The following is a 21,919-nucleotide window of genomic DNA, read 5'->3' on the forward strand; positions in this document are numbered from 1 at the left end:
GCGCGGAGCGCGGCGGCACCTGCTGCGCCTGCGCGAGCGGCGCCTTCCCGCCGCCTCCGATCCCTCTCCCGGCCGCGCCCGGCGGTGGCGAGGCCCGCTGCCGGCCGGCTCGCCCCCAGACTAGCCAGGTGGGCTCGCTCGTGGCCCGTGGCGCTGAGGGGAGCCCGCTCGCCCCTCGCTTCAGCCCGCAGGCCGCGCAGGGCCGGCCTGAGACCCTCTGACAGGGTTGCATCCAGCCTGACAGACGGCTGCTGCTGGTCCCGGCGTTATCTCGGGTTTTTGTCAGGTTAATTCACTTTGTTTTTTTCCCCAGCTGCTGTTTTGCAGAACCTGGGTGAAATCTTGGCCTCTGTAGCATAGCTTGGGTTGGTTTCAGCAGGGCCAAGAAGTAAACTAGTGTTTTTCAGGGAGACTTGTCACTTACCTGTGCTCTCTTCTGAGGAGATGTAAGGAAATGAAGCAGTGTTGAATAACCCACCTGAGTTATAACCGCTCGGTGCTGCTTTGTGCCAAAGTTACACCTGTAATTTTCAGGGAGGGATGGCATAAGGAGAAATCAAATTAAATGATGGCAATATCCTTTTATTTGAGTTCTACCTCATTAATGGCTGTATTTATGCTTCTTGTACATAGTGGGTTGTTGGCTTTTTTTGTTGTTTGGTTTTGGGTTTTTATCTTTCTAAATGGGTGGAATATCTAATGGCCAGAACTGTTGCTGCCTCTTCATAGGTTTTACGTTCTACTTAGGATTGTTTGAGTAAGCTTGTAGGTGCTGCACAGAACAAAAGGGCAGTTCTTGCCCTTCCCGGGGTCCTCCATTTTATAATATATATACTGATTCTAATACAGAAACTTGTGTGGCAATCTACCTCAAATCTATATGAGTTCTGGTGACCAAATCTTAAATGTTTTGTGATGAATCAGAAATCAACATTGTTCTGCTTTCTTAATGTTCATATTATGGTAACAGCCGGAGGCTTTACTGTCCTGCAGACTTACAAGAATAGTAATGATTGTTCACCGAATGCTGAAGGAGAGTGTGATGGACTGGGAGCCTCTTAGACCACAACAAAAGAAAATGTCATTGTAGTGTTTCTAAACAACACCAGTACCAGATGATAGCAACTAAAACAGATTTGTAGAATATACTATCTTTTGACTTCTTTGGAAACTGGTACAGTAAAAGGGTTTGTAACAAATAATTTTCGTAACAATATATTGCTGAGATTATCTTTTAACATGTTACATAGGTGTCTGAAATCTGTTTGGAGAATGGAAATAGTTGTCTTTAAATTGGCCAGAAACCTGGTTGTTTTTTTTCTTGAAGGTATCAAAATACCTCCAGAGATAGAGTTTGATAAGTCTCTTTTGACTTGGAACATACCTCTTGTGTGGGTTTCTTGACACAAGCATGCACCACTTATAGTTTCTAGGTATGGACAATATAAGAACATATTTGAGAGAAAGATGAATCCAAGTCAAGCTCTTAACATATATAATATATTGTGTTATTGCCTGAGGTAATAACTTGAGGCCCAAACTGGGCCTAGTACCAATTTATGTAGTGCTTGTATCCAGTCTCATTACTGCATTCACAAGTAGAGCTCTGACCAAAGTAGTTAAGACTCTGCCATACGAGACAATAGTTCCAGAAGTTGCAAAGTGTTACTTGTAATGTCTCCATGCTTAATTTTGAGGGTGAAAGTGGCAAATTTTAGTCCTCATGAAAGATAACTAAATAATGCAATCATCCTTTCCTTTAGAAACAAGAGTCTTCTCTGTTCACAGGTTTGAAAATTGTTAGTTTGAGTTTGTATTTACTGTTCTAATAACATAACTGAAATGAATAGTCCACTTTCTTTTGTCCTTTTTCTGATCAGTCATCCACAGATAAGGAAGAAAGAGTAGTGCATTAATCTTCAGCACCGGGAGATGCTTTGGGTTCTTTGTTTGGCTTAGGTAGCAAGTAGAGATTGGGTTATTTTATCTTAATTCTGTTTGCCACATGATATAGCTATGGACAAACTTAGTAAGTCTGTGTTCTTGAGAGTCACTGAATGAGCTGGAAAGGCTATCTGAAGAGCAGTGCTTCGAAAAAAAAATTTGAGAGAAAAGTGAGCAGCATGGCTAGAGAGTGGAACATCTGTCTGGAAGGAAAAGGGAAAGGTGGATACTTGGGTGATGGGCACTGCTCTGAAGTCCATGTGATTGTGTATGTTCACTAGTCTTGATATAGAAACTATGTGACTATGAATCATCCTAGCCATGAGTGTATGTGGGCAGAATGTTAGAACTGTATTTGCTTCAGCATTCTAAGGTACAGGGGACTACAGCCATTAGGCTATACTTGTTATTTTAGATAAAAAGAGCATGTCAGACATACATACATGTGTACGCATAAGTCCATGTTTGTGGGAATTAATTTTTTTTCTTTTGCATTAGGAAAATGTGATCTATTGCTTTTTCCTGGTAACTCGGAGAATGATCTTCTCTATCCATTGAAAAGTACACAATCTTTTAGAAACAAAACTAGTAATATGAGAAGTCTCTATTGGAACATATAGATGAGGCAGTATTCAGTTTGGAGTGTCACACTGAGGGTAATACAAGTTTTTGTTTTATTTTGACTTTGTTGAAAACAAAATGGTGGTATGTTCTTCTAGTATACAAAAAAGTTACAAGTACCTTTTTCTTCCTTTGCTAGCTCTCTGAAATCTCAGAAGAGTTCATGTGTAAATTACAGAATACTTTTTTTCTTCTTTTTTAAATTCAGATTTTAAAGGAATTTTATGCAGCCCTCTCTATGAGCACGGGGGTAAACTCAGACATTGCCGTGCTGGAATCATCCCCCTCCTGCACCCCTGTGGAATGTAACCACATCAAGGATCCAATGGTAATTTCCATCATTTTAGGGTGAAAAAGAAAAGCAGACACAGAGAAATAGTATCTGTTCTCCTCTCCTGTTTTTCGTATCACTGACACATTGTTTGTGAAAACATGAGAAGGGAAATCATATGCAAAGAATGTGGCCTGTGAACGGGTATCATCTGACATCATCATTGCACATGCTGTTCTTTGCAAGATAACTTCATTGAAAAGCTTTAGCAAGAAGCTCAACTGAGCAATAACTGATCACAAGGACTCTCCCACGTCTCCCTCTTGATCTTCATCATTGGCAACTTTTCTTGCTGCTATCACGTAGGTTCCATTAAATTGTAAAGTCAGTCTGCCTTTGCTTACTTATTAGAATACAGACACCTGTTTTTCACTTCAGCTTTTTGCAGTGTCCTTCAGGTTGGTCTGTTGTCTTTCTTCCTCATCTTTCAGTCTTGATATTGATTATTGATACAGGGATAAAATAAACCTATTCCAAGTCAATTTGCATGGAGAAAAACAGATGATTGCTAGTGTGAATAGCTCAAGAACAGATCTTTCTGCCTGTCATCCAAGCAGTATTCAGGCAGCTAGGCACATCCCTCTGCAATAAAAAACATGTTCCAAACTACAGCAGAATTTAATTGGAAAATCAGATGTTCCATGTTTCTTGATGGCTTATTTTCTACCAATTAAAAAGTAGGATGAACTCCATTAGAATCATAACAATGCCTGACAAATCCTTCTTTAAAGGTAATTAATGGCTGAATGGTGGAACATACATTAGTCACAAACTGATAGCAATCACTTCTGAAGAGTTGTTAGTTTTATTTGTGAACAATTTGGAGTAGCAATGCCACCCAGTTTACGTGTCTTCTGTTCTTGTACCTCCTGCTGAGCTTTGAGTAGGTAGAGGGAATAAGCACAAGCGAGGCTCCTTCATGTCACAATCAGGAGTTGGGCAATGACTGGAATCAGTGGGAGGGAGAGGCAGGAGCAGAGGAAAGAAAAGCACAACTGATCTTTGGGGCAACCAGCCAGGTGCTACTCAGAAAGGGAGGAAGAAAGGGAGTATCATTTGTGTTTTCCATGCTCACTGTTGGAATTGTACTTAGCCATACAGTTCTCTCCTGAAACTGTAATTCCTGTCTTCTGTCCCTGTGCTGCTGCTCAGCCCTCTGAGCACTCTGCTTGCTCTTTGCATATCAGATTGATCTGCTGAAAATAGTTCGTTCAACTTGGGGCAGCATTGAATTTTTACAGAGTTTTTTTAAGTATTCAGAATATTGTGGGAAACAAAACCCCCCAAATAATGGGTGGGGTTTGATTTTGTTCTTTTTTTCCCCATGATGTTTTGTGTTCACTGGCAAAGGCAAGAAGGGGTAGAAAATCAAACAAAAAGTGACAAAAAGTGAAAGTGAAAATTCAATTTTTTCAGCTCCGAAAGCCATTTTGAAAATTAAAAAAGAAATGGTTTTCTACAGTTACCTCTTGAAAAATCATTGAACAGTTTTCTACTCATTCTATCTTCTGTAGCAGAAATATTTTTATAATAGGTTGAACACTGAAATCATGAAGTTATGAAACAACATAAAACACAGTAGTGGCTCATGGCTGAAAAACTAATTTTCTATGTTCCAAGGAACTAGCATGTTAGTTTGCTTTTCTTTCAAATTACCGTAGGATTTTGAGGTCGGTTCCTCTAGTGATTTTTTGAGTATCTGCTGTCCTTTGCAGATTTTTCTTTTGATATGTACTGTGTTCTGTTCCTGTGGGCTGGTATATTAATAGTATTTGATTTTAAGCACTTCCATGAATCACGTTGCAAGCTACATTTAGCTATTCCTAACTATTACAATATACAAAGTTTTGAAACAATCAAATGCTATGGTAGTGGAGGCCAGAAGAAAAATTAGGGGAGGAGACTGAAAGGTTTGAATGCTTAGGAAATCACAAAACATGTATCTGTTACTCACCTGCACATTAATTTTGGCAGTATATATTTATAGTATGTATATTTACCTGAGAGCAACATTTTTCAGGCTTCCTGAATTAATGATTGTTAGTGTTTGGAGCAATGAATCATTTATCATTCTTAATGTGTTAAATTTTTTCTTTGTTATTATTGAAAAATCCACTGAGGAAAGTGCAGTCATGAAAACATTGATCAGGAGAGAAGACCCCTTCAGATGAATAGCAGTACTCATTATAGTAAAGGAAAGAACCTTCATCTGGATGAAAAAGCAAAGTGAGGCTTCTGAGCTTGCTCTAAGGGAATGACTTCGTGTTTCTGGTGTGACCGGTCACTTTTCAGTGTGCCCTGCCATTATTCACTGGGTTGGATCACACTGCCTGTCCACGATGGATTTGTTTTATGGATGCTGTGAAGTTTTGTGTCAGCAGACAGCAAGTGATGTGCTGTGGTCCCTCAGTGCTGCGCTGGAAGGCAGCTGAACAGACAGGCGCCCTCACAGGTTTTACTGTTGCAGGAAACAGTGCCAGCAGCTCTTGGGAGAGAGCAGAGTGCAGGTGTTTTGCTGCAGGATGAGACCAGCTGGCCATTCAGCGTGAAGGAAGATGAAGGACAACAGGCAAGGAAGAGGCAGCCAGAAGAGGAAAGTCAAGGCCCTAAATGGAGAAACAGAAGCAGTCACCTACATCTATGGCTACAAATTTATTGCTTTTATTTACTCTGCTTCAGGCTGGAAAGCAGTTATATCACAAGGGCTCAATGTTTTGTTCTGCATAATGAATCCTTGTCTTCATAATGGTTAATGGTGGTTCTGAGCAAGTGGGAATCAGAATTATGCCATAATTTTCCTTGATACCCAGCCCGTTACCCATGAGTTGCAGTGGCAAGCTATGGCATCTCTGTTGGTGTTCCAGCCTCTGCTTCTTCAGTAATGCCAACGGATACTTCCCCCCGCCCCCAGCGTTACAAAACCCTACTTCCTCAGGAATTTGTTATTAACTCTTAATGTATTGATGAAAGCAGAACAGTCTTCCTTGAGCTAAAGCACACAGAACAGCTTCCTTCCCTTATAGCTGTGTAGAACCTCGAGGTCAGAGATGCTAAGGTTTTTCCAGGGGCTCCAGCCACTTCAGCCCTTTCGAGCTCTTTATCACGCTTCCAGCTGTACTTTCGCCCTTATATTTGTTGGCTGCTTTCTTTTCAAATCAGGCTGATATTAGCAAACGTATTTTTGATTAATTATGCTTACTTTCCTTTCTTCTTAGTGTTTCAAATCACTGTCTAGGATTGGTTTCCAGCTATGCTTGGAATAAGCCCAGCAATATAGAAGTTACTATATTTCTTATACAGGAGTACAGTGATGGTGCTGTTGGTCACTATCACTTATCTATCCTGGACTCCTGGCTGATGCTTACCAATTCCCACATTTGTTTGTCATTAGCTTATTACACTCTGTTTTAAGAAGCACTCAAAAGTTCAGTAGAACATCTTAACTCTGAAAAGGAACTAAGAATGTATATGAATTGCTAAAAAAATCAATATTAGTTGCATAGAACACATTATTGAATATGTTATTTGCTTTCCAAATTTTGATGTGCTGAACCAAAACCCCATCCATTTATTCATGGTAACTTATTTTTATTTGCTTTCAGCACCAGACTTGGTGTCACTTTATCTTCTTCTGCTACAGTTATCTCACTAGTCCTTCTGAGCTTTCCTTTGTTGGTGAAATGTTCACCTCAAAATCATGAGTATATCCCCACAGAAAACCAACCTTAAACCTGTCTTGAAGTTTTTGTGATGAAATAATGTTATGTAAGCAACCCCCATCTCCCAATAATCACTGCTAGAATCAGCCAGATGTTGTTAATTAATTTAGAAGCTTTTCCCTCTTCAACCATCACCCTGGGGCCTCCCCTAGAACAAGTGGCGTTGTACAGGCTTGGCAATTTGGTACAACTTTACCACAGCACTATGGTGCATTAGCGCTACCCTGTGCCATCAGTAGATTTTTAAGCATTGCATGAAAGCATCCTTGAGAGCTGCTTGCAGATTGCTGGGGAGGCCGAGGCATGGCTGTGAGGGTGGCAAATCAAGGAGCCTACCATGTGCCTGACACCTCCCGAGATCAGATTTGAGAAGCAAAGTGGTTATAAGCAGTACAAGATGAGGTCATTGACTGTCGAGAGCTTCATAAGATCAGAACTGTCAATCATTCTGATTTATTAACAGGTGATTTGCTACAACCCATCAGCAGAGTCCCCGAACAGTCTCTGTAAGAGGGATTTTGTTGACTATATCTTTTATTTTTAGGATGCATTCTTCAAAAATCAGTATGGACTCATAAAGAACAGGATCTGTGGAGGAAAAAATAATGTGCAATTACATATAAGTTCATGGGGGACAGGGACCAAAACCACATTTGCTTGTTAGGAGATTCTTAAATTTTGTATATAAGCACTGCCCTCTACTGCTCAGCAATTTTCGTTAACACATTTAATTAAAAATAAAGAAGTTTCAACAGTGTTCTTTTTAATTAAAATGTTTGTGTAGGCTGACCTTGAAGAAAAGGACTTGGGATCTTTTTACTTAAAAGAAAAATCCTAATTTATCATTTTTTATGAAGATAAAACACTGTGTTTTTATGTTAACATGGAGAGCTTATGTTTTGCCAAGCACATAGTTTAGAATAAACTGCATGCATCTTCTCAGGCTGAGAAGTGGTAGAGGAAAACATTATTTTCAAGTGATTTTCAAAACTAGCCTTAAAATCCTTCTTTCTGAATCATGACCGCAGGAGGGCAAGAGAATAGAAAGATTTCAAGTTGTGAAGATGCAATGGTAGCAAAAGAGCATTTATTCTGAAACTAAAGGCATTGCAATCTATTCAAGCTGTCTTGGGTAGGTAAACTCTTGTTGCCTTTTATCTGTTCGTTTTAAAGTACATTTTCTTAAAAATTGTAGTGTGCAAAACACATGCATGAGAGCAAGTTGAAAAAGACACAGAGCTGCACATGATTGCCAGGGCTAAGACAGCTGTCATACTTTTCATAGAGAGCTGCTATCCCAGTTTTTTTGGAAAAAGTTTGAGCTTAACCTTGTATCTTTCCTTGGTTACTCCCCCTTGAAAAGGTGAAGTTTGGATTGATTAGCCAATAGAGAGTTTCAGCACGTAAACCAACCAGGTGGGGATAACGAGGCATTGGAAAAGGCCTGTGTCAGGTGGGACCACTTACACCTTGGAAGGGTTTTTGCCTCTTTTAGAAAGACTTCTGCATTGCTTAGAAGAGAAGAGGGTAGTTTGAAACTTTTGGGGTTGGGAGTTTTATTTCTTAAAAGTGTTTTGAGTTTTTTTTAGTATATTACAGGTAATTATTTTTTTCTTTTAGTTTTTATTGTGCTAATGATAGGGAGTTGTTGATATTAGCTGTGATGATGTTTTGGAAGCATGTTACCCTGTAGGTGTAAGTAGTGGATTGTGGAAGAATATTGGGTTTTAGTGGAGTTGTAACTATTTAAAATATTAACTTGGTTTGGAGAACCTTGTTAGCCAAGCTAATAGGTCTCCTACAGAGCACGTAAATATCTCTAATGTAGGTAAACCATAATGGGCTTCTTCATAAACCAAAGATATATTAGGTTTACTATGTTGTATTTCTTATTTTAAAAAAGCTTAATCCAGCTGTTGAACTTCTGGGTGGAAAAACTAATTTTCTTTCTTTATGTCTTGCTGTGAAGCGTGCTCTGGTGCACACTTCCAAAGTGGAAGTAGGCTAAGATAACTCACCCTCTAGGTAGAAAGCAGTGTTACGAATAATAGCTTTTGTTTTGGTAGGGCTGGGGTGAGAGCTATGCTGATATTGTGGAGCTATGCCTGATGAACAAGTCTGTGTTGCTTCTCTGTGTACTGATAGTAAAATCTGCTGTGCAGGCTAAAATACTGCATGCTCATAAGTTTGCTTAGCTTGTGAATCCTGCTGTGCATCAATAATGGGATTTTTGCTTTCTGGATAGGTTTTTCTTTGTACTAGTGACATAGTTCTTGAGTACCTACCTCATTGTGTTAAATAGAGCATAGTTTCTAAAACAAACTTTTAAAGCTGTGTTTTCTTACGATTCTGTTTCTGTGATTACAATTACAGAAGAAAATTCCAGTTGCTAATGAACTTTCTCTTCCTTGCTACCTTTTACTGAGAGGCATGTGGCTGAGTGAGCTTGTGTTTGCTTTTTAAACTCACTAAATGTATACCACCCATGAAGGATGGATTTGTTAACTCTGGCTACAGGCCTCACAACTAAAATGCCTTGTAAGTTTTTCCCCCCAAGTGTTCTGCAGCACTTAACTAGGAGGAACGGTACTTCAGAGATGCTACTGGCCCAAGTGCCTCTTAACAGCCTCTGTGTTTACTGCATAGTAGCTGCTATATGGGTGGTCACTGCCTGATTGAATTTTACAGCGTGTCTGCTCAAAAGAGTGCACTGCAGTAGTTGTCTTAGTAGTGTGGTGTACCAGCTTTGAAACACCTTATCTTTTAGGTGTGTGTCCACACTTATTTTTTTCCTAATGTAATTGTCTGTGTGATGTTTTGGGTATGTGTATTTACAATGCTTAGCTCTGTTCACCAGTAGATAGTTAGCAATTCTTTGGGATTAGTTGACCTATTGAGTTAAGTGGTGAAGGGATTTTCAGGGCACTTAATCAGAAAAATGGATTTGATTGCATCTGCCACTTAGTCACATTGGTAGTGACTTGACTCTAAAGTTAACTGATTCATTAAGTTGATCCTGATTCTAAGTTGTGTAATTGTATGACCTTTTGAAAGTGTATTTGCCAGCCACGTAGAAAGTACGAGAAGCAGGAGCTGAGTTGCAGTTCAGCTTACTTGTGCAGGGAGGGGCTATTACTGTAAGTAGGGTGAGGGCTTGGGTAATCAGGTGGTACTTGAATTTCAGTTGTCCTCTTGCACAGAACTAGCATAGGCAGAAAATGTCTTTTGTTTTAAGAACACCTCCTTTTAGAAACCAGACTTACTTCTGGTAATTATTTCAGACTGCGTCCTGGGGAATTCTCTTTTATAGAGAGATTTCTATATATTTGCTGTTTAATTAGCGTAATAAGGTTATAAAAAAAATACTGATACTGTGTAGTGTTTGGCTGTAAACTAAGCATTGAGACACTTCGGGTGTGGCTGTTCTTTGCTTTGTTATGGCATGCCTTCTTAAATCTCTTTTTAGGAAGAGAAAGAGCAGAGTCTTTTTGATGCTAATTTAAAGGCTGAGCAAAACGGCTGGGGATTTGTCACAGATCAGATGCCAAAAGCTGGATTGGTTCAGCTAGGGAGGCAGCACAGGTTTTGCCCTCCCCCTCCACTGTCTGTTCCTGCAAGCATCTCTCCTGTGAATTGGCAGAGGGGCTCGGAAAGTGCTAGTCTCTTCCCTTCAGACACGAGTGAGGGCTCAGCAAAAGTTCAACAGCAAAGTACAGAAGCACCAGATCTCTGTTTGGGCTGCTAAACAAGCTCAGCTTTGTCAAGACCAGGAGCTTTCTGGAATATGCGTGGGGATGAAGAACAAATAATACAGGGTGAGTGCTGCCTGACACCAGGAATCCAGCTGACTGCTCTGGGTTATCTCATCCTCTCTTGCAGAACAAGAACATGGGGGACATGACACCAGCAGAGGAGGTTGAGCTCAGGGCTGCTTGCTACCAGCTGTTTGAATACAACATGAGGAGTGAAGCAAGAAGACTGAGGACTTTTTGGCAGTGGCCAGGCACTTCACCTGTATCTGCCCGAGATTTGGTCAAGGCTGGCTTTTTCTTTGTGGGTCCAAGAGATGAAGTACAGTGTTTCTGCTGTGGTGGTGTCCTGAGGGACTGGAGACCTGGTGATTGCCCAGTAACAGAGCACCTGAAGTACTTCCCTTCCTGTAAATTCATTTGTGGTGAGGATGTTGGGAACCAAGAGATGCTTCCTCTTCAGGAAGTCTTTGACACTGTGGATGGGCAGTTCCTCAGTCTTTTGCAGGGGATAGACAGTGAGGAGACAGCCCTGCCTGATGATCCAGAATACCCAGAGATGGTAACAGAGGAGATGAGGCTATCTACATTTCGGAACTGGCCACAATATACTGACATGCGTCCAGAGCAACTGGCTAGAGCAGGATTCTTTTACACAGGTGGGTAGTCTGGGAAAATGTTTTTAACCCCTATTCAAACTAACTTTTGAAGGTGTCACTATATTTTATTGCTTGTACAAATACTTGCAAGTATTTGTAGTGTAGTTAGAAAACATATTCTTCCTTCAGCCTGTGCTGTTTCACTTGCTACTTGTGTAGAATTTACTTCTGTGTTAACTCCTGTTTGGGTACCACAGGGTCTACTAGTAAAGCAATTCCCTTACCAGCATGAGTGGAAGAAGTGACATGTTTTAAACAGATGTTTTACTGGCAGAAAAGTGTGTGCTTTAAGATCCATTGAGCCTATTTATTACTTGCAGTTCTAAAAGGACTTATGGCACTTACTTGTCACGTTTTGTATAAGCTCTGTCTGGCACTGAAGCCTTCTCTTCTCAAAAAAACCAAATCTGAGTGAAACCTGTAGATAGCCAGTCCATTTGGCTCTTGCTGTAAGAACCTTGGACTTGTAATACAGAAATAAGATTGCTTTTTTTCTTTTTGTTCCTTTTTTTTTTCTTTTGAGGAAAATAGGCAATATTTCTTGTTATCGTGCGCATGTGAAAAGCAATATAACATCATTGTTTCCCCTTGATAAGGCTTTGCTGGTTAGATAACAGGTTTGAAGAAGTACTCCTCTCCTCTCTGGATTGTCCAGTCAGAGGAAATACTTACAGTCAAGCATTAACTGTACTGTAATTAAATATTGGGGGGATCCTTCTGTTTTTGAAAGCTAATGTAGTGATATTTCTGTGTTACAAGTGTGACTTCTAAGTGAAGGAATCTATTTGTTTTGTATTGCACATAAACTGACGTGGAAGTGGCAGGTGGGGTCCATAAACTAAAGATCCCTCAGCAGTAACAAACCTGCATGTCCTGAATGCTTCACGCTCTCATTGTTGAAGCAAAATTGAATTGCCCCTTTATCCACTAAAGTACTATCTATTGGTAAAGATGGGAATGGGGGGGAAAAACCAGCCTTAAATGTTGTGATAGCTGGAAAAATCTGAAATGCAACATGGTGAATGACATGGATGTGGGAAAGTCTGTCTAAATAACTGACCTGTTCTTTTTAGCTTTAGTTAGAGGAAGTGACTAGTTAGTTTGCCTAGTATCAATACTGCAAGACTTTCATGCAAACTGCATAACCTCATACTTGCTATAAACCCAGTTAATACTGAGAATCTGTACCTGTCTATTTGGAGCACAGTAGCAGGGGCTAAACAGCATGTGTACCTAAATGGAACAGTGTTACAGGCATATTAGCTTATTTGCTGCTTTTGTGTTAATTTTTAAGGCACATAAAAGACCAGCATGGCCAGGAACGCTGAATAAACTATAAAGCAGTGTCTGCAGCTAAAAACCTGTGTGCTTCGTGTTGGACTTGATTTATCACTCACAGAGCTGCTGTTTGAGAGCCCAGCACAGAGACTTACTCTGGGGACTCATTAGGCAGCAGCAGTCTGATGTGGCTCTCCCCTGCGGTCACTTAGTAGGAGAACTCTGGAACCAAGCACTTGAGTTGAGCCAAACAGTGCTCGAACATGAGTGGTTGGAAGATCATGTCTGTGACCCACACTCACTGGCAGACTTTATTGACATTGTTTCATTGCCCTTAGGACAGGGCATTTGTAGGCAGTTCTTAACTGTGCTTGGCTTTCATTCTCTTCCTGTGTGATTTCTGTGAAGAGGAGCACAGCAGTAGGATGGGTAGCCTGGGACCATGGTGTGGGAAATTGTTATAGCGATGAGATGGAAGCTGTGTACATTGTCTGACTGTGCCTGCTGCTGGTTATGGCAGACTGTGGTTAGGAAGCAAAGTGTGTTTACAGGTATAATTACAGCTGTGTTCTAAATGCGGGCAAGAGGGGATTGGATAGGTATGTGCATACATGGGAGTCATGGTGCTCACGTGCATGCTGCCTGTTAGCTTGTGACCCATTCTGGAACCATCTCAACCAGCTTCAGCTCTGGGAGTGCAAACTGTCATTGGATTTCCTGCCCCTATACAACTTGCACAGTGTTGGTAAATTGTCATGTGCTCATCTGTTCTGCCTGGTGGCCTGTTTTGTGCTGAATCTCTTCCCCACATTCCCATCTGGGGCTAGTATAGCACGTGGTGTCTCCCATGACAAATAATCTCTTGATGTCTTTTCTTAGGACATGGTGATACGGTGAGGTGTTTTTACTGTGATGGAAGTGTGAGGAACTGGTCGTTTGGAGATGATCCTTGGAGGGAACATGCCAAATGGTATCCAGGGTAAGTCAGTCTTGGTGGACAAATGTCCCCCGTAGCACGACCAAAAGATATGCCATGCATTCCACACTGCTTTCTTCTTTTGTAAGATAGGAGTACTCCTGATTGAGAGACAAGTGAATCACAGGTGCGCTGGTAATAAGTGCTGCTTCCAGTCTGTGTACTAGCTTAATTCTAGATTTTTCTACCTAGCTAGAACAGGTGAAAAACTAATTGAGTATGTTCAATCATTTTAAACTGTTGCAGTAGTCTGTAACCCTCTGGAAATCCCTGAAATTTCAAGGGAAGGGTTCTGAATCCTCAAGGTCGAAGTTGCATAGCAAGGGACCATCTTCAAGTCCTAGTAGAGGGTCAAGATAGAAAACTTGTTTCTAGGTTGGGCACTTAATCTGTACTGTCTTCCAAAAGTGCATGCCTCCTACTCTCTTCTCTCATGTGGAAGAACTGAAGATTGGCCTGAAAACCTAATTATTATAGCTTCAACTGCCTTGCATCTCCTCTCCTGTTTGTCCTTTTCCACCCTCTCCAAAAAGTAATGGTGTCTATCTAGTGTCTCTGTGCATATGTTATGCCTTACAGTAGTTTGCTGACTCCAGGACAGTTGGCTTCAGTTCCTTTAGGCATCTTCTCAGGCACTGCCACATCTTTTATTCCAAAGACTGATTATCACTGGAGTGTTCTGTGTTAACGATGAAACCTGCTGGATGATGGTTGTCTAAGCTGTAACTATTTTTTTTTTAAAGAACTGTATGAATAGAAGTGACAAAGCCTAAATATTTAGACCATCTCACTTCAAAAGCAAAATCAAATGTTCACGATCAGGAAGAATGGCACATTTCAGACCTGAGATTTTCTAATTTGACCTTGACAGCATCTAAAAGTTCAATTAAGTTTGCTTTCTTTGATGTCAAAGAACAATTTTGGTTTCTACTACTCTGAGGTACAAAAAGATGTAAATGCCGTTTTTCTTTAACAGTTCTTCTGGTCTTCCGCGAAATGTTCTATTACCACCTTTTCCGTGGTCTGTTCCAAAGGACGCTGCAACTGAGCTCACCTTGGGCCAAACACAAAGACTGAATGAAGGCGGGGGGGTGCATGCATGGGTGGGTCATGAGCCTCTTATCATTGCCCCTCACGGAAAGGCGGGGGGAAGAACATGATACTCCATCTTTAATGAGTATAGCAGTTTGCTCATAATCCAATAGTACCATTTGCTTCTAAATTCAAACTACTATTGCTACTTTCACTTGAGTAATCCTGTACTAATGTATTTAAATTTTTCTGCTTATAGGTGTGAATTTTTACTGCGGTCAAGGGGGAGAGAATTTGTTAGCAGTGTTCAGGAGTCCTCTTCTAGCACCCTGTCACCAGTGAGTCATGAATATTTTGTATATAGTTGATGGAGGCTTGGTAGATAGGAGAAGTTTTGAACACATGCTTCTCTTTTGTGATTATCTTCTGATGTTTTCAGAGAGATTCCTGGGATGAGACTGAACAAGATTCCATTGCTTCCCAAGGTCAGTTCTATAATGACATGGTGTTTTGTCTTCTGCTGAAAGTGGTGTAGTCTTACTACTTCTATCCCCACCCCAGCTACTGCGCACTCTGTAGACATGGTGTTTGTGATTTGTTTTGATATTCTAGAAGCTGTTTCACTTTACTTTCAGGAATTGGTCTCTAGCACAAGAATGGCTTGCTTTTGTGAGATCTCTTAGTCTAAGAACAGAGACATCTGGCTAGTCTGAATAATCATTTGGCTTTTGGGTGCTTGCCTAACTTTGACTTGTTCATGCTTTTGATGTTGTCTGTCTGCAGAGTGATTCACACTGCAGTATTTTAAACATACTTGATGGGACACCAAAGAACAGCTAGACGGTCTAGTCATTCATGAAAGTGGCTGATCCTAGGGATTATTCCTATTCATCAGTTGCTCCTGGAAGTTTAAGTAGGTGAAATTTGGCTCCCATAACTGTGGAAAACTGATTTTTTTTGAAATGCCTGTCTGATAGGATGAGCTTAAAGACTTAAGCCTTTGAATGGACTGCTAGACAAATTTCCCACTTCTGTCTTTACTGATGAATGGTTGAGCTGGATTATGAGGTAGGAGAGACTTCAATTGGGATGTTCCACTTGATCTTCATGAAAGCAGTTTTGAAACTTCTGTTCTGGGATGTGAAAATGAAGATAAGGATTCTGGACTGGGGCCAAACATGGAAGACTTTGTTCACTGATACAGTAGAATAAATCATCCAAAATTAGGTTTTTTTGGCTCTTATGAAACTGCCTTTGATGACTTTCTTGTGAATTATGATTGGAAGTAAAACTGTAATTCTGGATGTTGATCTAGTTTTATAGATAGCTTGAGGAATGTTCCAGAATATATTAATGCCATTTTATATATAACAGCTTTAGGGAGTGGCATACTTTTTTCACAGTTTTCTGCCTTTTTTGGTAAAGTATCTGCTCGCTACTTTACAGATCCTCTGAGGAACTGGAAGTTGTATGCTTTTCCTTCTCTGGATCAGTTTACCATAGTGCAGGATGTCCTGTAGGTGGGCTTTGATGCCGCCTTGGTGGCTGACCTGGTAGAAAATAAATATATCATGACTGGGACTTTCTACCTTTCTGAGTCTGAATTGATTTCTGATCTGCTTCAGCCAGACCGGCAAGAGAGCAACAGTGCAGAGGTATGCCTGACTCACTCAGCCACGTTCTTGGTGGGTGTTTAGCCTCTTACTCATGTCATCTTGAGCACTGTTGTGTCTTGTGGGTATGCCTTCTCTCTTCCTAGGCTGGAATTAAGAGTAGTAATGTCCTAAAATCTACCTGCCTTCAAGGCTGAAGAATAAGGTTCTGCTTTAAAGAAATCTGAAGAAACAGTGATTATTAGGGTATCCTTAACTATATCTGCCTCCAGTAGGCTATGGTGTAGATATCTCAGTGTTTTCTGCTGCCCTTAGACCTGCAGTAGCAGACAGCTGCACATGTGGAGGCTTGGGCATGAAGTCACATCTGATGCAGACCAGAGGCAGGCTTCTGGGATGGATAAGTACTCAAGCCCATTTAAAACTGAATCAACAATTTGATCAGAAATAGCCATACTACTTGTTTGTTTGGATAATATATGTTCTCCTTAACTTATCTATGTCTATCCTCTGTTATCTGTTTTGTGGAGTCAGTTTACCAAGTGAAGTTTATTTGAAGATGCAGTTCTACACAGGCTTTCCTCTGGTAGCAAGCCTGCTTTCCAAAGCTCCTGTCTCCATATTGCTTTAAGGCCATTTCTTTAAGGCAAAACAGAATTCCACAAAACTGAAAGCGTGAATAAACAGTAGCACAGGAGCAGGAATGAGCAGCTGATGGCTCCTGCTGTCTGTTAGATAAACCAGCTTTGAACAGACAATGTGATGTGTATGCCTTAGTAGGGAGGTTAACATATAGGAACTGAAGCACCACAGCACATCAGCTTCATCAGGTTGAGCGTATGGAGCTAACAGTGGAGTAAAGAGGTGTTTAACCTAAGGCTACTGAAATCCAGGATACTTCATCCTTTTTAAACAGCGTTGTCTGAAGAGGGGTGAAAGGGGTAGCGTTTAATGCCATCTTTTTTCCTGGTTATACAGATGCTGTTCAGAGAGAGGCTGAAACATCGAGTTCAAGAGAAGAAATGCAATCTGTGCAACAAAAGGAATCAGGTGCACTGGGCTGACGGTGGTGAAATTGAGCCTAGACATAACTGGGATAATTTTTGTGGTAATAGTATCAGTAGTCACTGTATTCATTCATATTTATTTTTAATCCTGAAGGGGAATGTTTGCTAGCTTGAATGGTAACTGAATAGAGACCCTTATTCAGGATTTAGAGTTCCACTGTAAAGCAGACTGTTATACAAAAATTCAGTTTATTGGGACAATTTACATATTACAGTAAAAAGATGTTGATCTCTGTCCCTGCTGAGTCTAGCATGTGTAGATATGCCAAATCTTGTGCTAGAGGCTATAATAGATGTAGTCTTACAGCTTAAATGAAATTTGCCTGAGAGGTACTTTTGCCATCTTCTCAGTCAGTCTGTGAACAAAATGATGAGCAAGTTAGTGTGACTTCCCAAGATGACAGGACCAGCATGCTGGAGCTGTTACGATACTAACAGTTTGGGCTTTTTTCTTTTTTGGTAAAGATGAGTCTCGGATGAGCACGGAAGAACAGCTCCGACGCCTGCAAGAGGAAAGGATGTGCAAAGTGTGCATGGACAGAGATGTGTCTGTTGTGTTTGTTCCTTGTGGCCACCTGATAGCTTGTGGAGAATGTGCCCTCAATTTGAGATTGTGTCCGATCTGCAGAGCAGTCATCCAAGGAAGTGTGAGGACTTTCATGTCCTGAACGATGATGCGCCTAAGGGGAAGGATAAGTCTATACAACTAGTTCATAATACAGCAGAGGAAGAAAATAAGTAAATAGTTCAATTGATGTTGGAGCAATCTTACTTGCAGGGTAGTTTGGTGTAAGTGTAAAAAAAACTTACTAAATGTGCCTCATACACAGTGTCTCTAGTAAGAGTTGCTAGTTTGCTGTACTCTTGCTGATCTTGCTGTAGGACTGCTCCAGGAAAAACTCTGCTGGTTTCTTTTGTCCTCCAAAAAGGACAGAGGTTCTCCTTCTCCAAGTCCTTGCATTCTCAAATGAACCCTGGCTCTGTGTTGAAATCAAAGGCTGTTTTCAGTAGACTGTCCCTGGTTCTCTTTCACTCATTTAGCAGTTGTTTAGAGATTATTCTGCTAGGGTTGATGGCTTCCTTCAGTAAGTCTGAGTCAAAATGGGAGTGTTTTTATACAAAATGCATACTGCTGAGACTAGAATACATGGCAGCGATGTATTGTGGGGAAGGGAGAATGTAGCTTTTTATTCTGAGCTCTTTGCTGTCTTTTTCCCCCCCCTTGTTGAATTTTCAATAATTGATGAAACATTTTGGTAGTACTTAAATCTGCATAACTAAGTGAAAAACCTGGCCTGTAGTAGACTCTCCAACCAACCTCTTTACTCTCAGTTGACCTACCTAGATATAAGGTGAAAGGCTCTTTGATAGGGTTGCTAGATGATCTCATGGAAGCTTCTTATAGACCCTCTTCCCTACCTGTTGGGTACTATCCTACTAGAAGGTAACTATGGAAACTTACCTTTTCAGGACATTCGTTTGCTAGCTAAACTGGTGATTCTTATTTATAAATGGAACATTCAGTCATGTAGTCAAAAAGAGGAAAGTTTCTATAACTATAACTATAGCTTGTTAACTGCAGGGAAAAAAAAAGTTTTTGAAATTTAACTTTTTAATGGAATAAAATTTCTTTTGTTTATCTTAGAGGTCTGAGTATCTGATTATAGTATAATGCTCTACTGGGGGGAGGGGATGTGCATGTGTGGTGGTGTCCTAAGTTGTTAGAGTGGCATCAGGATGTAGATCACTTGAACTTCTGTCCTTCACGGGTATGAGTGAGAGACGCAACTGTTCTTACCATCCGTTTGCTTCCTTTGGTATTTACAAGACAGCATGTGGGTCCTCCAGACTCTCTTAACTGCAAAAGAAGGGGTCAGGATGTAGGAGGATAAGGACCTGACACATGAAGCTGTGTAAGTGTGGAATAATTCTGCATCTGAACTCCATGCAAAGTTTTGGTACATAGCTCATAAAACACATCTGCAGAGACTGGAGCACTGGCTCTGGAGTTGCTTCTATCTGGTTCTAGGCCTAGGCTTGTCTCTGAGTAACTTTAAGGTGTTAGATATCCCTGGGCTGTCTGGGAGGGCAGATCTCTTCGTCCTTGCCTTCAGAAGAAGGTAAGATTCTTGTAGCTCTTGGCAAAAATGAGAAATGACTGGTTAAGCAGCTTAAACTCTCCAACACTTGGAGGAATTGGTGAGCCTTTGCTAGACAAGACAAGAGCTTTCATAGGCAACAGAATTGCACCACCATGCCAAATTAGGTGTTGTGTCTGGGTTCAAGCTATTGTTGGCTTTATTTTGCTTCTAAATAACAGCAAGCTCTTACAGCTTAGGTAGATGTGCTAATCTGAGAAGGGAAAACAAAACCAGCTCATTGGAATAGTGTTATTTCCTCCTATACTTCAGCTGGGTGTAGCTGGAACCTAGCCTGAGCATCTGTCCTGGTACAATGCTGTGTGTTGGACTTAGTATGAGAATAAAGTTGATAAACATTACCTAGCAATTCGTGTTATATGAAGTCAAGGACTTTGCAGTTTCTCAGGCCCTGACAGCACACAAGAAGCCAGGAGGGAGCAGAGCCAGAACAGCTGACCTGAACTAGCCAAAGGGGTATTCCATACCTTAGAACGTCATGCTGAGTATATAGACCAGGGGGAGTTGGCCAGGGTCTGCCAGCTGCTGCTTGGAGACTGGCTGCGTATTGGTTAGTGAGCAATTATATTGTACATCACTTGTTTTTTGATTGTTGGGGTGTTTTTTTCCCTTTGGGTTTTATTCCTCTTTCTCTCTCATTTTCATTACAGTTGTTATGATTATATTTTATTTCAATTATTATTCTTATCTCAACCCATGAGTTTTAACTTTTCCCAGTTCTCTTCCCCATCCCGCTGGGGTGGGGGGGGAAGTGAGTGAGCAGCTGCGTGGTACTTAGTGGTTGGCTGGGGTTAAACAAGAACAGCATCAACAGGAGTACAAGGCTGTAAAAGGCTGTAAACATACCAGCTATTTCTGGGGCTTATTTTACTTAACACTTTGAAAATTGCGGCTTTTCCATATCTGGAAGGGTGAAGCTATTTTATCTATGGGAAGGTGTTCCTTCAGAAACAGGTACGTTTTTTGACAAGTACTATCTCAGTGATGCCTGTCCCCAATAGAGGGCACTCCGAACCTGGAGATAAGGGGACCCACTGGAGCAAAACCTTCAGCTGCTCCGTAACAGCATGGTGGTGATGGTAACAACTGGGAGTCCCTACCCTCACAGAACAGGGTAGTAGGTCTAGCAGAAACACAGTGGGAGGAAGGGTTGTCAAAGTACGAAGGATGAATGGTGCCACTAATGAAAACTAGAGGAGGTAATTAAGTGTGGAATATGATCTTTGGTAGCTTGTCTTATTTTTTTCTCAGACTGATTTTTTTTTTTTTATCAGTTATGGCAGTCATTGATACTAAATATTATAGGCTTACTTGAACAGTTATTTTACTTCTATTGAAAGATACTTGGTTACCTGTGTTTATCATAACATAGAGTGGTAGTTATGAAGCTACTTGATCATCACACATTTAACTGATGTTTACCAGTATACATTAATATCAAGAAGCATGCTTTAAGCGCGTAGTTTGATGCTTAGTCTCTTTAGAGTACTTAGTGAGTGATTTTGATCAGTTTTATTAGGAAATTGGCACTGGGACTTGGTTAGTTTGCAAGGTATAGTCTTAAAAACACACCTCAAAATAATTCAGATTGCTCCTTATGACTTCATATTACTATCTAAAAGAATTCCTTCCTGAAACTACTAGTGAAATGTTTCAGCTGTTCAAAGCTGAAACTGCTTTCTCCACCGTCTGTGCTGAATGTTGGCTGCTCTCAAAGGAGGCCAATAAAAAGTGCTGGTATCTGATGGACAATGTTTCTCTTGGAGGAAAAGAAATCGTATTAAAGTGTAAAGTCAGTATTTACTGATGAGGAAAGGGAAGATTAATTTCAAAAGTCTCAAATAAATGAAATCTTTCATGGAATAATCTCATTGACTAGAGGATATTTTTCCATTCCTTTTTCTGCCCCTCCAGGGAACATCAGGTGGGCAAGTAGGAATGACTGTAATACAGAAATCAAATGAATCAAAGAAGAGGTGGAAAAGGTGCTAAGAGGCCGTGTATGCACACTGCTATGCATGCTAAGTGGTGTAGTAGCTTGTGTTCCACTGATACTTTTCTTTTAAACTTGGTGGTGGCACAGTATTGACTAATATGGGAGGTAGTTATATTTTGTCAGGCAGAGCTGTTTTAAAGAGGATTGAGCTTTTTTCATCTTCAAGTGATGAAACTAGTATCAAACCACTGACTGTCAGTTAGTTGTCTGTTCTTCTCAGTCAGAAGCTGTGGCTTCTACTGACTAAAAGGAGAAATACCTACAGAAGACAATGTTTGTACTCACAGCTGCACCTGGTCAGAACTTGGGATGTTAGGTTGTAGTGGGTATCTGGAATGGAATTCCATGGAAATCCATTGGAAAAATGGAATTGCAGAGAAATAAAAAATGTTCCCTTACTGCTTATACTCTTGGGTTTATAGAATGGCCCCGCTTTGGAATGGGACCAAGAAAGGTTCATCATTCTGTCTTTGACTTAGCACTCATTGTGTTTATTTCTTTTAATTCTGCCCCCACACTTCCCCTCCCTAGCATGGTTTCTAGCTTGACTTCTGAAAAGCATTACTGAAAAATGCCAAACTAATCTCAAACAGATTAGGTAAGACAATAAAGAATTACAACAGCACTTGGAACGTACCAGCCAAAGAATGCCACGGATGGCTGACAAGTGCTCTCTCTCTGCTTGACCCAGAACATGCTGGGAGACTTAGTTAACAAAAATGACATTGTTGTTGTTGTTGTTGTTGTTTTAATTAATTGCTGCAGCTCATTAATG

At 40.7% G+C, this 21,919-nt stretch overlaps 1 protein-coding gene across 3 annotated transcripts; it reads left to right on the forward strand.

Annotated features, from left to right (window-relative positions):
- Positions 1-9: 9 nt before the first annotated feature.
- On the forward strand, positions 10-18,633 carry BIRC7 (baculoviral IAP repeat containing 7). 3 transcript variants are annotated; one of them, XM_056354686.1, is made up of 7 exons: positions 10-128; positions 10,495-11,023; positions 13,181-13,280; positions 14,569-14,647; positions 14,749-14,794; positions 16,901-16,972; positions 17,455-18,633. In XM_056354686.1, the coding sequence occupies exons 2-7, from the start codon at positions 10,504-10,506 to the stop codon at positions 17,655-17,657; spliced, it is 1,020 nt and encodes a 339-aa protein (XP_056210661.1). In that variant the 5' UTR covers positions 10-128; positions 10,495-10,503; the 3' UTR covers positions 17,658-18,633. The 3 variants fall into 3 exon arrangements, with proteins under 3 accessions (XP_056210661.1, XP_056210660.1, XP_056210659.1); XM_056354685.1 differs by having other exon boundaries at positions 38-286; XM_056354684.1 differs by lacking the exon at positions 10-128 and adding an exon at positions 2,757-2,893.
- Positions 18,634-21,919: the final 3,286 nt, after the last annotated feature.

This window comes from Falco biarmicus, chromosome 10 (genome assembly GCF_023638135.1).
Source record: "Falco biarmicus isolate bFalBia1 chromosome 10, bFalBia1.pri, whole genome shotgun sequence".
NCBI lineage: Eukaryota > Metazoa > Chordata > Aves > Falconiformes > Falconidae > Falco > Falco biarmicus.

What these genes read in the sequence shown, in the direction of transcription:
- BIRC7 (XM_056354684.1), top strand. Translation starts at nt 2,804, where the DNA reads ATGAGCACGGGGGTAAACTCAGACATTGCCGTGCTGGAATCATCCCCC. An exon ending in ACCACATCAAGGATCCAATG is followed by an intron (nt 2,894 to 10,494) that starts GTAATTTCCATC and finishes CCTCTCTTGCAG; the next exon opens with AACAAGAACATGGGGGACAT. An exon ending in AGCAGGATTCTTTTACACAG is followed by an intron (nt 11,024 to 13,180) that starts GTGGGTAGTCTG and finishes GTCTTTTCTTAG; the next exon opens with GACATGGTGATACGGTGAGG.